Source organism: Tachysurus vachellii, chromosome 14 (genome assembly GCF_030014155.1).
Source record: "Tachysurus vachellii isolate PV-2020 chromosome 14, HZAU_Pvac_v1, whole genome shotgun sequence".
In the NCBI taxonomy this organism is placed as follows: domain Eukaryota; kingdom Metazoa; phylum Chordata; class Actinopteri; order Siluriformes; family Bagridae; genus Tachysurus; species Tachysurus vachellii.
In genome coordinates, this window is record NC_083473.1 from 16,493,125 (window position 1) to 16,508,525 (window position 15,401).

The 15,401-nt window shown below is 39.2% G+C and overlaps 1 protein-coding gene across 2 annotated transcripts; it reads left to right on the plus strand.

Moving 5' to 3' along the window:
• Window positions 1-6,017: 6,017 nt before the first annotated feature.
• On the plus strand, window positions 6,018-15,391 carry pidd1 (p53-induced death domain protein 1). 2 transcript variants are annotated; one of them, XM_060887484.1, is made up of 16 exons: window positions 6,018-6,077; window positions 6,531-7,302; window positions 7,587-8,000; window positions 8,299-8,457; window positions 8,589-8,640; window positions 8,751-8,952; window positions 9,072-9,221; window positions 9,302-9,475; window positions 10,067-10,214; window positions 10,295-10,430; window positions 10,945-11,095; window positions 11,388-11,511; window positions 12,157-12,272; window positions 12,474-12,581; window positions 12,759-12,952; window positions 14,285-15,391. In XM_060887484.1, exons 2-16 carry the CDS (start codon window positions 6,714-6,716, stop codon window positions 14,523-14,525), a joined length of 2,958 nt encoding a protein of 985 aa, XP_060743467.1. In that variant the 5' UTR covers window positions 6,018-6,077; window positions 6,531-6,713; the 3' UTR covers window positions 14,526-15,391. The 2 variants fall into 2 exon arrangements, with proteins under 2 accessions (XP_060743467.1, XP_060743466.1); XM_060887483.1 differs by having other exon boundaries at window positions 6,023-6,295.
• Window positions 15,392-15,401: the final 10 nt, after the last annotated feature.

Sequence of the window (15,401 nt, forward strand, 5' to 3'; positions counted from 1 at the left end):
AGGAAGAGATAAATATTGTAGAGCAGGAAATAGCAAAGATTAGAAAAGATTCGGTGAGGAAAGCTCTGAGGCAATTCAAGAGTGGAAAGGCTGTTGGTCCAGATGACATACCTGTGGAGGTATGAAAGTGTCTAGGAGAGACAGCAGTGGTATTTCTATCTAGATTGTTCAACAGGATTAAAGAGAATGAGAAGTAGCCTGGGTTCTTTTGTGAAAAGTGTTCTTTTGCTGATCTTTAAGAACAAGGGTGATGTGCAGAGTTGTATGAAGTTGGTAGAAAGTTGATGAGCCACACAATGAAGCTATGGGAAAGAATAGTAGAAGCTAGGCGAAGAAAGCAAGTGGATATTTGTAAGCAGCAGTATGGCTTTCATGCCCAGAAAGAGCACTGGTGTATCATGTAACTGCTGCTATAATACTGTGTTTATTCCAGTATTTCTGCACACATAATATTGTTTGAACATACAGTATTTACACTGGTCAGCGCTGTTTCTGTTTCTCTTTTATGTATTGTGTTGTGAAAAAATCCTGGAGCCTTAAGAGAATATATTTATATTATTATATTATATTATTATTATATTATATTATATTAACCAGAAGTCAGAGGGTGAATAAAAGAGGGACTCTTTATTATAGTAACTCAGCAGACAGGAGAAGAGAGAGTGTAAACAGGGGACTCAGGGCCAGAAAGGTCAGGAGAATGGAGCTGTTCCAGACACGTAATGAGCTCATGGGTGATATGAAGTAGCTGGAAGCGGCGATAGCTCGCCATGACATCAGCGGGCACTGGCCTTGGGTAGGGAGAAGGACGAGGATGGTGAGGTAAGGACCTGATGGTGCGACCAGGATGAATTGGCTGACCTCGAGGCGAAGGATCTGAGGGGAGATAAGGGGAGTTAGATGAGATAGAGGAACGGGAGCTTGAGATATGTGTAAGCAAGCCCAGCCTGGGCGAGGACAGGCTGAGATCATAACATGAGATCATAACAAAATTCAAGCATTTAGCAGGTTAGAGGAGTCATCAAAGAACTCCATTTTTTGTACACAAGCAACATTATAGCAGCAATAGCTTAGCAATAGTGACAACATTATAGCAGCAATAGGTTAGCAATAATGGCAATATAAGATGACAAATAGATAAGAGCTTTCTTTTAACATAATAACTTTTGACATAAACCAGACTCATAGAGTGACTTATAATCATTAAAAATCATGTATAGAAGAAAATAGCAAAGGAGAAACTTACTCATTGTAGTTGAATGAAGGATTAATCCTCAGGACGTCTGGCATGAAAAAACTGAGACCAGGAAGTAAAACTCTTTTGAGCACATTTTTTAATAACAAAATTGTTGTTTAGAATAAAGACGACCTTGGTTCCCAGACCATGGCTCAGAATTGTTATGTAAAATGAAGAAGAACCAGGGTCGCAGACATGGGCTCGCAGACATGGGCCCCGGGGAACTAAGGGGAGGAAAATCCATAAATGGACATATGGGCAAAATGTGATGGAAAACAAGGGGATTGTAGGGAACAGGACGTTACAAAACACATGAGGTAATTCCGGTAAATAAGGTGATATGATGATAACGGGCCTGTGAAGATGGGAACCAATGAGGAGGCGCCTAGAAGAGCCAGGGTATATATAGAGGAGAATTTTTGGGCCAAATTGGTATGTGTAAAAAAACCCCGTTACTTTGCAGGACCGTCCTGAGAGTTTTTGTTTTTGTTTTTGCATGCCGATGCTCTTCATGAAGATGCTCTTTTTGGGTTTTTGGGATTTCTTTTGTTACTTTCAACTTGCCAATTTCTCTTAGAGAATTGTTGGCTGATTGACCACAATAAAGAAGTTTGCTCATTCTCATCCAGGTCTGAGGAGCTTTCTCATTGTTTTATTTGCATTAATGTTAGTGCTATCAGTAAATTAAGTTTAATTAAAAACTGTAAAGTATAAAAGTATTATAAAGTATATAAGTACAAATCGCCCTGCGATGTGTCGACTTGGAGACGGGCTCTAAGTTCCGACAATTGTCTTTTGTGTATTGTCTTGTGTAGTGTCTTTTGTGTATTGTCTTGTATTTTTTGTTTGCATCAGGTTGCACAGATGCACTTTATGTGGCTAGGACTAACATATTAAGTCCTTAGCTCTGTCTTTGTTTTATGTAGCACCCTGGTCCTGGAGAAACGTTGTCTCATTTTACTGTGTACTGCGTCAGCTATATATGGTTGAAATTACAATTAAAGCTTCTTGACTTGGAAGAATAGCTGTGATAAATGGAAACATGAATTCTGCTGTCTACCAAAAAATCCTGAAGAACAATGTGCGGCCATCTGTTTGTGACCTCAAGCTGAAGCAAACTTGGGTTCTGTAAAAGTTCAGTGATCCAAAACACACCAGCAAGTCCACCTCTGAATGGCTGAAGAAAAACAAAATGTAGACTTTGGAGTGGCCTAGTCAAAGTCCTGACCTGAATCCTATTGAGATGCTGTGGCATGACCTTAAAAAGCCGGTTCATGCTCGAAAACCCTCCAATGTGGCTGAATTACAACAATTCTGCAAAGAAGAGTGGACCAAATGTCCTCCTAAAAATTGCATGTTGTGTTTACTTGTTATCTTTGATTAATAGTTAAATTTGTTTGATGATCTGAAACATTAAAGTGTAACAAACATGCCACAAGATAAAAAATCAGGAAGTGGCAAACACTTTTTCCCACCACAGTAGATACAGTAGGAGTATGACAGCATTGAGATGAGTTCAAGGTGGAGGTGGGGCTACATGAAGGATCGGATTTGAGTCCCTTTTTGTTTGCTATGGTGATGGACAGGTTGACAGATGACGTTAGACAGGAATCTCCATGGACAATGATGTTTGCGGATGTCATTGTAAGCTGTAATGAGAGTAGGGAGCAGGCGGAGAAACACCTGGAAAGGTGGAGGTCTGCTCTGGAAAGAAGAGGAATGAAAGTCAGTCATAGTAAGACAGAATACATGTGTATGAACAAGAGGGAGGGAAGTAGAACAGTAAAGTTACATGGGGCTGCAGTCAAGAAGGTGCAAGAGTTTACGCATTTGGGGTCAACCGTCCAGTGCGATGGGGAGTGTGGAAAAGAGGTGATGAGGCGAGTGCAGTCAGGTTGTGGGTGAAATAAAGTGTCAGGAGTATTGAATGACAGAAAAGTGTCAACAAGAATCAAAGTACAGTAAAGGTGTACAAGACAGTAGTGAGACCAGCTATGCTGTATGGATTAGAGGTTGTAGCAGTAAGAAAAAGACATGAGGTAGAGATGGAGGTAGCAGATATGAGGATATTCAGGTTCTCTTTAGGAGTGACAAGGATTTACAGGATTAGAAACAAGCACATCAGAGGGACAGCTCAGGTTGGCTGTTTTGGGGACAAGGTCAGAGAGGCTAGATTGACATCTAGCACATCCTAGAACTGCTTCAGAAATGTGCTTCCCGTGCGTCAATGGTGGGCTCGTTATCTAAGATGTGAGGAAATTTTGGATAGTTTATTTAAAGTCAATTGATGACAAAATTTATTATTAAGTTTTATTTATGATTTAGGTTGAAAATGTGGACCAATTAACAGAGGATTGCCAGTCCAGGTCAATAAAGGGCAAGCATTACAAGCTGACGGTGCAGAAACAGTGACCCCTGCTGACCGAAATCATGTATGGTTAATTTTGCTCTATATCTCACTAATTGTCATCTACAAAAATTATCTACAAAAAACGGTTTATCTCTATCTTTATTCGTTTTTGTGTTATTAAGTAAAGATTCACTGAGGTCTGCCTAGTTTGAAAAAAATGCACATGCCAAATGTATTACAGCTGTTTAAATGTGTGCCTCAGAATGGGTTAAAATCAAATGATGGCCCTTAATCACATTTAGCCTAGGATTAGGTTTATGATCGCAGTTTTTAAGCTTAGGTTTAGATTTAAATTCTAAAATTTATGATAAAGGTATAGCTACAATTGAGTTTCGGTTTAGGTTATGATTTCAGTAGGAAGTGTTATGGTGCATGTGTTAAACACTAGGCCTGAATCATTTGCCACTTGATAAAGCTCATAAGGTTCTACATACTATCAGTATCGGTTTATCAGTAAAAACTGAATCAGTCTACATTACTGAATCAGAACAATATATTTATCTTGAATATTGAATGCAATTGTGAAACGAATTTGCTGCTTATATCACATATGACATTTTCATTTAATATTCATTATAAGCTCTACCTCTTATTACATACTAGAGAGCAGAGCTAGTAGCATACAGAGCATAAAGTTTGTGAATGGCATCTTAACTGCTACAAAATTTAATTAAATGTCCCAAAAGTTATTTAAACCAGAAGGAAATGTTTTAGCACATATATCAGACACAAACATTAGTAGCTTTTATAATGGTATAATGTCCCTCCTTCTGTCTCCCACATACAAATGGGGATGGTGAAAAAAGCTACAATATAAACATATAATGCTGCTAATATAAATGAACCTATAAGCAAAGATATAAATGAACAATTTAAATGCATGTTCAAGTAAAAGTCCCACATTTAGATGGAAAAGGGGTTCATTATTGAATGTTCTGATTAACTCTAGCTAGTGACTCATGCTGGTCAAATATGTTTATAGCATCCTAAATTGTATTGCAAAGAATATCTGAGTAGATAACTTAAAGGTGGGGTCTCCGATATTTCAGAAATGCTTCAGAAAACTGAGTCGGGACGACAAACATAACAAAAAACAAAACAAACGTGTAGCCAATGAGCAGAAAGGGGCGGGTCTTGTCAATATGGGCGAACTCTGGTTCACTAGTTTACATACTTAAAATACCTAAAACATTGTTCAAGGTTTTTTTTTTTTTAAATTATTATTATAAAATTTTATGCAACAAACAAAATCAGGAAGTGCTAGCTGAAGTGTTTCATGAATAAGCAGGTCTTCAACTGTCATTTGAAGACCTCATTGAGCAACCACATTAGACAACAAAAACTCTGATATCTTTATTGAGGACCAATATTTGTTGAACTGTGGTGCTTCTTTTTTATTCCAATTTGATTGACAAAGAACGTTATATCAGAAATCAACAAAGATTAACCAAAGCTTCAAATATCACTCTGGAGAGCAGGGTGTTGAGGCAAATAGACTTTATTCTTTCAAGAAAATATTTTATAAATGAATAAATTCCCCATCCTGTTCCTAACAAGACAATCCAATACGTTTCTTATTTGTGTACATTAGCCATCTCATTAAGTAGACAGCTTGTTCCAACTCCCCCATGGTACTGCAGGCTACACCTGCCTATGTAAGGTCATGTAGGTCAATTTAATAAAGAATTACTGTGGCACTGGGAACAATGGTTCATTTTGATTTATCATATATACGAGTACACATTTAGTGGTTACCATTTTGTGGTTCAAATATTTTATATATCCCCCTGAGACTGAGACTTGTTAATTATCTTTTAATTAACCAGATTGAATAATTATGCGGATAGATAGGGTGCCAATACTTTTGTAGCTCTTCTATATTTCTATAATATAGAAATATCGATATTTCTATATTTCTTTACAAATATTTTACACCACAAATAAAGTACATGACTTATCAGTACAAGAAACCTGTCTGTCTGTTAGTGCTCATCTTAAGAACAGTATCTTTTCTTCATTCATTGGAAGGGTTAGTGATATAATAATAATAATAATAATAATAATAATAATAATAATAATAATGCAATTTCTGGTGAGTCCTAGTCTCAGGGGGCTAAGCTAAGGATTGACAGGGTGCCAATACTTTTAGAGTCGGTTGAATAGAAGGATTCTGCCTATCAGGATAAAAGATTTTGCCCAACTTGGTGCATGTAGCTTGGAGGAATAGGGTTTAGATATTATTTGACATAATAATAATAATAATAATAATAATAATAATAATAATAATAATAATAATAATAATATTTGGGTGTCAATTACACACTGTCTCTTTAAGAGCTCGTGTCCCTCCTCGCCCTTCAAGTTCCGCGCGTGCAAATATGAAATAATGGGGGAAAAGTGCTGTGACATGGAGCTGTAGATTGAAATGCGGTATTTTACTTAAGATATAAACACTTAGGCAGAATCTCTTCGAGAACATTTCATTGAGAAGATGTTTTACATTTGACGACAGCCGTTTTGGTTCTTAGCCCTGAATCCACGGCGACGTTATATGAGTTTAGACAGTTTGTTTATATAGCTAGCTGGCTAACGTTTGCTAGCTTAAAACTTTACTAGCAATACATGTGATTAGTGACTGAACCTAACCAGTAAGTTATACTCAAAAACACCAGTGTTTATTTTATACTCGGAAATAAACTTAATCCCTTAAACTTAACCCTTTTCCTTTCCACCACACTGTGAATGTAAAATTATACTAAATATCCAAAAAAGGACTCAAGACTTGGCATTGCATTTTGTGCTCCATTTCAAGCCAGTACTCAGTTGTGACACATCTGTTATTATATCTGGCTTTTTCAATTTACACCTTCCATCTCTTGACAGGCATGGGCTTGCCTGGACTAGGATGTTTCAGCATGGGCCAGTTTGGTGATGTGATTCAATCTCAGTCATGGTGCAGGAGAAAGAGACGAAGTGTCACATTTATGTTTTGACACTCCCAATCTGAAGCTGTCAGTCCTGCACACTTGCTTTGCAAAATCCAAGACAAAATAAAAAGAATAGAGCATGGAGAGAGAGGAAGAGTGGATGCGAACATCCACGGGAGATGCCGAGGCACAAGACGAGGAAAGGCAAGATCATATAAAGGCTACAGGTCTTAAAGAAGTGATGACTGTGGAAATGGGTTTTGAAGAACCTGGCACAATGTCAGATTTGGATCAGCGACTGAGAAAATCTGCACAGGGTGTAGACGGACCTGAAGTGGCACGGAAAGGATCAGTGTTTGTTCAACGACATGGAAATGGAGAAGATTTCCATGCCTTTACATCTCTCTCTTGCAGCTCCTCTTCTTCCTCATGCCCCTCTCCCTCTGCTTCCCTCTCCACTTTATCTCTCTGTTCTTCATCTTCGCAGCCCTCTCTCACTCACCCTCTTGAACCCTCAATGAATTTGGATGCAGTGTTGGTGGATGGGAGACTAGTGTTGGACGTGTATCAACGTGGGGGTACAATGATGCCCGCTCTGTGGGAGAGTGCTCCAGAGCGGATGAAGCTGGTAAAGTATGTTCGACTGGGCTCAGAGGATGAGGAAGCGATGGAAGATGCACTCAGTGTTCTCCCTCATCTCACCCAGCTGCGCTCATTAGCTATTCGAGGTAGGCACACACAGAGATATGTTCTCAGTTTGACTACTCTATATCATTTTAGGTAACTGATTTTAATTAATTTAATAATGCTTTTATGTTAAAATAAATATTTAACACTAAAAATGGAAAATTTGGAACAAAACAAATTCTAGCATCTAGTCAACAACTTATAAATGATTTTAAAAGTACTAATAATATCTCGTTTTTGAAATGTAATGTTCTGTGTTATATTGTCTTTTTTACTGATGTACTCTATAACTAAAATAGATACCATCTTGTTCCTACTCCCCTAGGTCACCGCTTCTATGATGCCCAAGGTGAACCCCTTCCTGGCCTGTTGACCTCTCTCCCTCCCTCTCTCTCATGTTTTTCACTCCTTGTCCACCTGGATCTCTCTTTCAATCGCCTGTCTTCTCTCCCACTCTGCTTGCTCTCTCTATGTAACCTTTCTGAGCTCTTACTCTGCCATAACCTTCTGATCAGTCTGCCTGCAGAAGTGGGTGGCCTGGTGTCCCTGCGCCGTCTCAGCGTGCTGGGAAATAAACTGGAGACTCTACCTTCACAGCTTGGACTTTTGCATGCGCTACAGGAACTAGACATGTCCTACAACCAGCTGGCAAGTCTGCCTGATGAGCTTGGCATGCTGGAAAACCTACTCACGCTGGATCTCTCATCCAACAGGCTTCGAGAGCTGCCCGAAACATTGGGTGAGGGAATAGAATTGGATTTAGATAAGAGGATCTATTCACAATTTAACAAATAATCCAGAGACAAGAAAGTTAAAACACATCCTTGAAATGTGCCTGTATGAGTTGTGACTTATTACAGTATTAGACTTGGGGATCTGACATACTGTCCTGGACACGTACATACTGTATATACCATAGTGGATTCACAAAGCATTATGATAAATCTTGTTGCTTTTTTAAACACAGGTTTATGACGGTCATTATGGAGCGGTCAAAGAAGGAAAACAAATGACGATGTCTTTTTTGTTCTGCTTAGGTTCTTTACACTCATTAAGGGTGCTGGCAATCCACAGTAATGAGCTGAGGATCATCCCAGAGTCGTTGAAAACCCTCCCTCATCTAACCAGACTTGATATACGAAATAATCCAGTGGGCCGACCCCCGACTCCCCCACCACTCCCTCCTGCACCAGCAGGTTGTGCAACATTTGACTCTATCATAACTATGTGTCCTGTTTCATTAAATCCTACATGCGCTAGTTAGTCCCTTTAATATATCACATTTTCTACATGTATTAATGCAGATATGATTTTGTGTTTCTCACAGCTGAAGTTAATTCTCCAATACCAGAGTTACATCTTGCCTTCAACAAACACAAGTAACTTATCACAACAACATTCGAAGCCTTCTTTTAATTATGGATGTGATTTATACAGTATGTGACTATATTATGCACCTCTCTTTGATGTTCCTTTTTTGTGCTCACAGGTTTTCGGTGTCTCCTACTGGATGTCATGTGTTTCTCCCTGGTGGAGGAGAGCTCTTGTTTCCACGGGGCTGTGTTAAAGTCTTTACACAGTTTAAATGGGCAGAAAGAAAACCGGACAGGAAGTGGATATGGCTTGAGGAGCATGATTTCCTGTTAAGTCGTCCATTGGAACTGCTTCCGCATGGTGTTACATTTGACAAGGTGAAATGAAAAGGTGTTTATTTTATTTTGGAGAAATAGTGTGTAACTAATTAGATACTGCTCACTCATAAAAATTATCACTGGCTTATTTTTAATCTCTCCCTCCCACACACACACAGCCTGTAGAAGTGTGTATTCCCTACCACAGGACTCAAAGAGGAGAGGTGATAGTGCGCAGGTATGATGGTCACTCCTGGAGTACACTACCTACCCAGACCAGAAGAGGAAGCCACAGGCACAGCTGTAGGCCAAAGGGACGACCTGCTCGGGTAATGCAGATCACCAAATTTCCTCTTATTTCTCTTTAAAACTCACACTGATTTATAATTTGTGATTTGTGTGTGTACAGCTGGCATGCTGCACCGTGACGCACTTCTCCTGGTTTGTAGCTGTCTCTCGTCCTGTCAGAGACGTTTGCTCGGTTTTGCCAGAGGGAGCACTGCTGGTATCTAGCTATGACCCTGGGATCAAACTTACTTTTCCTCAGAACTGCACAACACATGCACGTGCTGTAACACTGCAGGTGTGTGTGCCTTGGTTAAACAGAACCCTATATATATATATTAACTGATCTATTTGTACCATAATACATCTAGGTAGTATTTATAAAATTAAATATATCGAGGTGTATAATTGTCGTACTAAAAATATAAATACACACAGACAAAAAAGACACAACACAACAAAATGTTTTTGACTATTTCTGATGGACTGGCGTTCCATCCAGGATGTATTTTCGTCTCATACTTATTGTTCCGAGGAAAGGCACCGGATCTCTGTGAACCTCACAATGATAGTACAGAAGCTGAGTGAGTGAGTCCACAAATCAGGCCACAGGGCTTTGTATTTGCATTCATCTTTTTACATACCGTGTGGCAGTTGTCTTGTAGCTGCACTGTTTGGAATGGAATTATATATGTCCTGCACATTGATGTTATATCTTCTTTACATGATAAAGTGACCCATTTCACAAAGATGTAAGCTTACTGAAACAGCAAGCTCCATGTGCAATCACTGTCCATATTATAAATATTTTATTGTCACTAATAGTCCAAAAGTCATCTCTAGATAGGTCTCAATATGTTTGTAATGATGCATTTTTTGCTATACCCAGGTGCTGCAGGTGGCACAGTCTGTGGTACAGGATCTGACTGGAGACCAACATGCCAGTTCTAGTCCCCTCCTCTGTCTCTCCCAAACTTCCAATATGGACTTTCTCCAGCCAGTCAAAGTGCAGATCCCGCTTCCACCTGGACTTACAGGTACGTAGATTACCTCTCTGTCTCTTTTCTCTTCTCCCCTGTTCTACTAAGGATTAAGTTTGTGTGTGTGTGTATTTTAGCTCTTACAGTGGATATGTCGAGGCTGCACCTTCTGCATGGTGACCCTGTGGCTCACACCTGGACAGATGTCACTGCTCAGGTGTCTCTACACATCACACATCTCTATGCCATCTTTTCTGTCACACATTTCTCATGGTGAGTCATGAGACCATGTACTGTACATACATTTATACTATCTAACGAAGAAGTGTAATATCCTTATAGCTTTGTTTAGAACTTCAGTGATTAAATATTTTGGACATAAATCAACAACATTTCTTTATTAGCTCACTGATGTTTAAAAAAAACTGACATTTTGACTTTCAGTTTGTTCTCCATGGTTGTTTTTTTTTGTGCTTGCCCACCAAACTTTAATCCTGAAGAGACAGGATGTAAAGACGTCATGTCAAACTGTGGGAAAAGTGCCTCGTGGCCCCTTTCCTTAGAATTAGTAGTGAATAAAGTATTTTAGCACACTACTTTATTTCAATAGCATAGTACTTTATTTCCAAAACAAGAATGACATACTGCTCTTTAACTCTTAGTTACTGTACACTGTTTCACACTGACTTTAAATGTATGAATGTTTGACATAAAACTGGCATTAGTTAATGGGTTGGGGAGACTGATGAATATCTGTGTGTGTGTTTGTGTTTGTTTGTTTATTTAGGTACTGGTTATGGTACACTACTCACAGCTGCATTAGTGGTGTGGTGAGGAAAGTGTACCACAGACTAAAGCAGTTCAGCGTTCAGTTTCTGGTTCTGCAGAGAAAAACAGACCTCGCACAAGTGTTGGTGCAGTGTCTGCCCTCAGATAAGGTGTGCGCTCTTTGTAGGTTCTTCATAAGTCTGTAAAACCTCAAAACCTATAGCATGTTGTTTGGTCAATTGTCTGTAGCCATCAGTGTGACAATTCACAGTTCTTTTAATCTCTGGTTGCTATGGTAACGTGAATAATTTCCTGATTGTCTAGCTTGTGAGTAAGTCAGGAGGAATGATAACACTTGTGATATAAAGAAAATATAAATTGTGACAGCCTTAGTTCTGTTTTTCTGATGACACATGGTGTGTGTGTGCGTGTGCGTGCGTGTCTGTGTGTGCACGTGCGCAGGTCGATTGTAGGTTATCTTCTCTAACAGAGCAGTATGACGGCCCTCAACCTTCAGATGTGTGTAACCTGTTGGAAGGAGAGCAGTTCTTTGCTGGTTTTGAGAGAGGCATTGACATCGCCTCTGGTGTGCATACACACAATACAAACACATTAAAGTCTGTATTCTTATCTGCCTGTTGCCTGTTGGTTACTGGTATGTATTGGTACTGTATGTATTGGTTTGTAATTGGTTAGGATCATTCTTGGGTTGGGTAGCATATGTATGAATAGTTTATAAACTTGTGCTCTAAATGATGTAGATCAAATTACACACACCCATACATACACAAACACACACGCGCACACACAAACCAATTGATGGTGTTGCAGATTGGTATTATTATTACTATCAATAACCTGCCAAACATAACACTTTTGTGTTAGAGCTTCTCATTTTACCAGTGTATGTTTTTTCCCCCCATAAAAAAATTAAATAAGAGTTGAGCTTGTCAGCATTTGATTTGGAAACAATTGACAGTTTTATGGGTGGTTTGAACTTTGTTATTAACTGAACTCATAGGAAGCCCTGTTATATTCAGTAATTGATATGATGGTCTGCACGTATTTCTGCACGTATTTGCACGTATGTAATTGCTCTTGTATCTGTAATTCTGTTTTAGATTCTTTCATCACTTTTTTCTTTTGCTGTTGGATATTATATTCTTGGATCCTTTTAGTGTTGGTCATTTAGTGTTGGTCATACAACAATGATGTGATTATGTTCTGTCAGATCGACCAGACTGCAGAGACGGCAGACTGGCTTTCACCTTCTATTCTCACCTGAAGAACATCAAAGAGGTGCATGTGTTCCCAACACACCAACAAGAGGGAATTGTTCGAGGACAGGTGAGGAGGAACGGTCTGGACGCAGCTGAGATTTTAGACCAGATAAATATGTTTAGTTAAGAAATCAAATTTTGTTTGTCTTTATATGTGAATGAGACTCAAGTAGATCCTTTGTTCTCCAAAGATAAACCATTTTGTCAAATAGATCAGTCTTTCAACTAATGCACAATCATTTTATATTGTATGTGTTTATTTTCTCAGGTATCGTTCTACAGAGGCGAAGTCCCCAATGACCTGCCAGAGGAAGTGGCTCGGAAAAGGAAAGGCCATGACAGCCAGTGGTTGGCTACACTCCCCCTTAGACTTCCTGTACGATTCACGTAGTGAATACATGTGTGATGGTTAAAAATGATCATTTTGTGCTAATGGGTCTGGATAGTTTCATCACCAATGGAAGGAACACAAGTGGCTTTGCTCTGCTCAAATTCACTACAGTTAGCAAACTGCTTTGCCTTTATAGCCATATACTCATATTGTCTCACACAGAGTGGTGACCAGAAGGGCAGCGTGTATGCAGAGCGGCAGTACCCTCCTCTGAACCTTGGGGATCCTGAGAGCGGTTATTTGACAGAGACCAACTTGCTGTCCATCTCATTACGCATCAGCAAGGACTGGCGCAACATTGGCATCAACCTGGGCATCAGCTATAAGGAGCTGGATCGCATCCAGTTCAAACACAGGTGTGCATTTCAGTGCCAAAGATGCACGAGAGCTTTGTTAGTCATGCTTCAGTGGCTGCTGGTTCTTAGGCTTTTTTTAACATTTGCTCATGCTGTATAGATATAAGTTGGTCAAAATATTTATATATTTTTGAGTAAAGTCTTAATATTTAGAATTTAAACTTCAAAAGTTAAAGGGAATATGTACACATTTATACATTAATATATTCATATGTAAGAGACATTTCTATATGGATACATGTAGAATGTGTGTTATACCTGATTACTCATAACTGTATGTTTGGCTTAGCTGAAAGTAGATGACAAAACACAAAAACCAAGTACATTAATATGTATGAGGATTATTTTTTAATCTCTTCACTTAGTCATCAGTGGGCCATCTGGGATACTGCAGGGGACTGTACGCACACACGCACGCATGCGCACACACACACACAAAATATCAGTGCTGTTTTTTTTTCTCACTTTCCAGAATTTTCTTAGTGTCCAAAGTAGGGCAGTAGATTTTCTAGAAGCAGATTTCTCCATAGCAGGAAGGTAGGGTTTTATGAACTGATGTAGAAGTGTGCAGTTAATGCACAATGTGTAAGGAAATTGCACGAAAATAATGCACGTCAAGCAGGAGTGATATGGAACCATATCCCTCAACCCCAATGTTTTGTTTTGTTTTTTTTCCCCTCCCCTTGGTATAAAACCATTGTCTCGTATGTTTCTTTCGTATGCTTCTAGCCGTATACCAAAGGAAATTTACAAACAATTAAAAGGTGTCATTTACTAATGTGCTATATGGATCAGGTTTTACCTGTTTATAGATAGATTTGATGCTGTATAAAAGTAATGTATATAAGCATTGTGACTGTTACAAAGTACTTACAATTCCAGACTCCTTCCATAAATGTTTAATAAGTGTCTTATAACACAAAACCACACTACTAATCAATAATTATTGGCTCTGATTTGTTAAAATCCATTATTTATCAAATCCTTTATTAGTATTCTTAAATAAGGAGGAGCATGCAAGCCCCTGTGTATTAACTGTAACTACAGAACAAAAAGTTATCAGATGGAGCGCATGCATACGTATAAACCTACTGTTAATGTCACTGTCGGAGTTACTGACCTAGAGTGCCTCATATTTATTTCAAAACTCAACACCCACATCCTGCCTTGTTTGGGTTAATCACAATATATTAATTATATACTCATGTCTAATCTGGCATTTAGCGCTCATTAATCATGCAATTAACGAATGTCTGAATGCACCACACTGGCTGTGCACATACAGCCCCATACCATACAGCTGGGAAAACACTGATCTTGTGTGTTTTTCAGAGATGACCTAGGAGCCATGGTGTTAGAGATGCTTTTTCATTGGGCAAGAGAGCAGGAGAAAGCCGGAACTGGAGCAGTTCCACGGCTGATCGACGCTCTAATTGAGAGCGGGAGGAGGGACCTAGCTGAAGAAGTGGAGGATATAGTGAATCTGGGGAAAAGGAAGTACACAGAGTCCCTGGAGAGAGTGGGCCTAGAGTCAGAGACTCCTACAAACTCAACTCAGTCTCAATTAAGCTGACTCGTGTATATACACACACACACACACACACACAGGAGATGGAGATGGAGACTTCTTCAGGTTCCAGAATGCACAAATCACAGTAATGGTGCTGGCTGTTTAGAAACTGTGCTTTTAATATTTTAAAGAGCTAATAAATTAATATAAGACACGCATACATATTTCTCTGTAGTCTCCCAGCTGTCAGCTGTTGGTGTGGCTGAGCTGCTTTTGGGCTGAATCGGCTTCTCACACATACCTGCTGAACAAACTATTTCTCATTTGCCTGTCTTTTAAAGCATACAACAATTCCTAACTTAAACTGGAACCAGACAAGTGTACTGAAATGTTTATATCGCCAGTGTGTTTCAAACATTTCTGATAACTGACTGTTAATGATTTTTATTTGAATCGTGCCAAAGCTACACTATATGACCAATGGCTTGTGGACATGTGACGATCACATGCATGTATGGGCCTTGATCAAAAAAATATTTATTTTGTCTTATTTTGGGTCACCATACTTAGCCGTATGTCCCGTCACTTTAATCTTGTACATACAGGAATTTGACTTGCTTATGGTCCTGTACATATAACACAAAAAACAAAAACACCATTCTAACAAGAGAGCGTTCATCGTGCTACGGTACTGCAATTTTATGTTGCTGGAATTAGCCTATAGATCCCAAAAACTGTTTCAGCGTGACAGTGCCCCTTTGCCCAAAGCATGAAAGACTTTGGGATGAATTTGAACTGCAACTACACACCAGGTCTCCCCATGCGTCGTTGGCATCTGATCTTACTAATGATTCTGTATCTGAATGAATATGAGAAACAGCTACATTTCAAAAACTATGGCAAAGCCTTCACAGGGCATTTATAACGGCCGTAGACGTC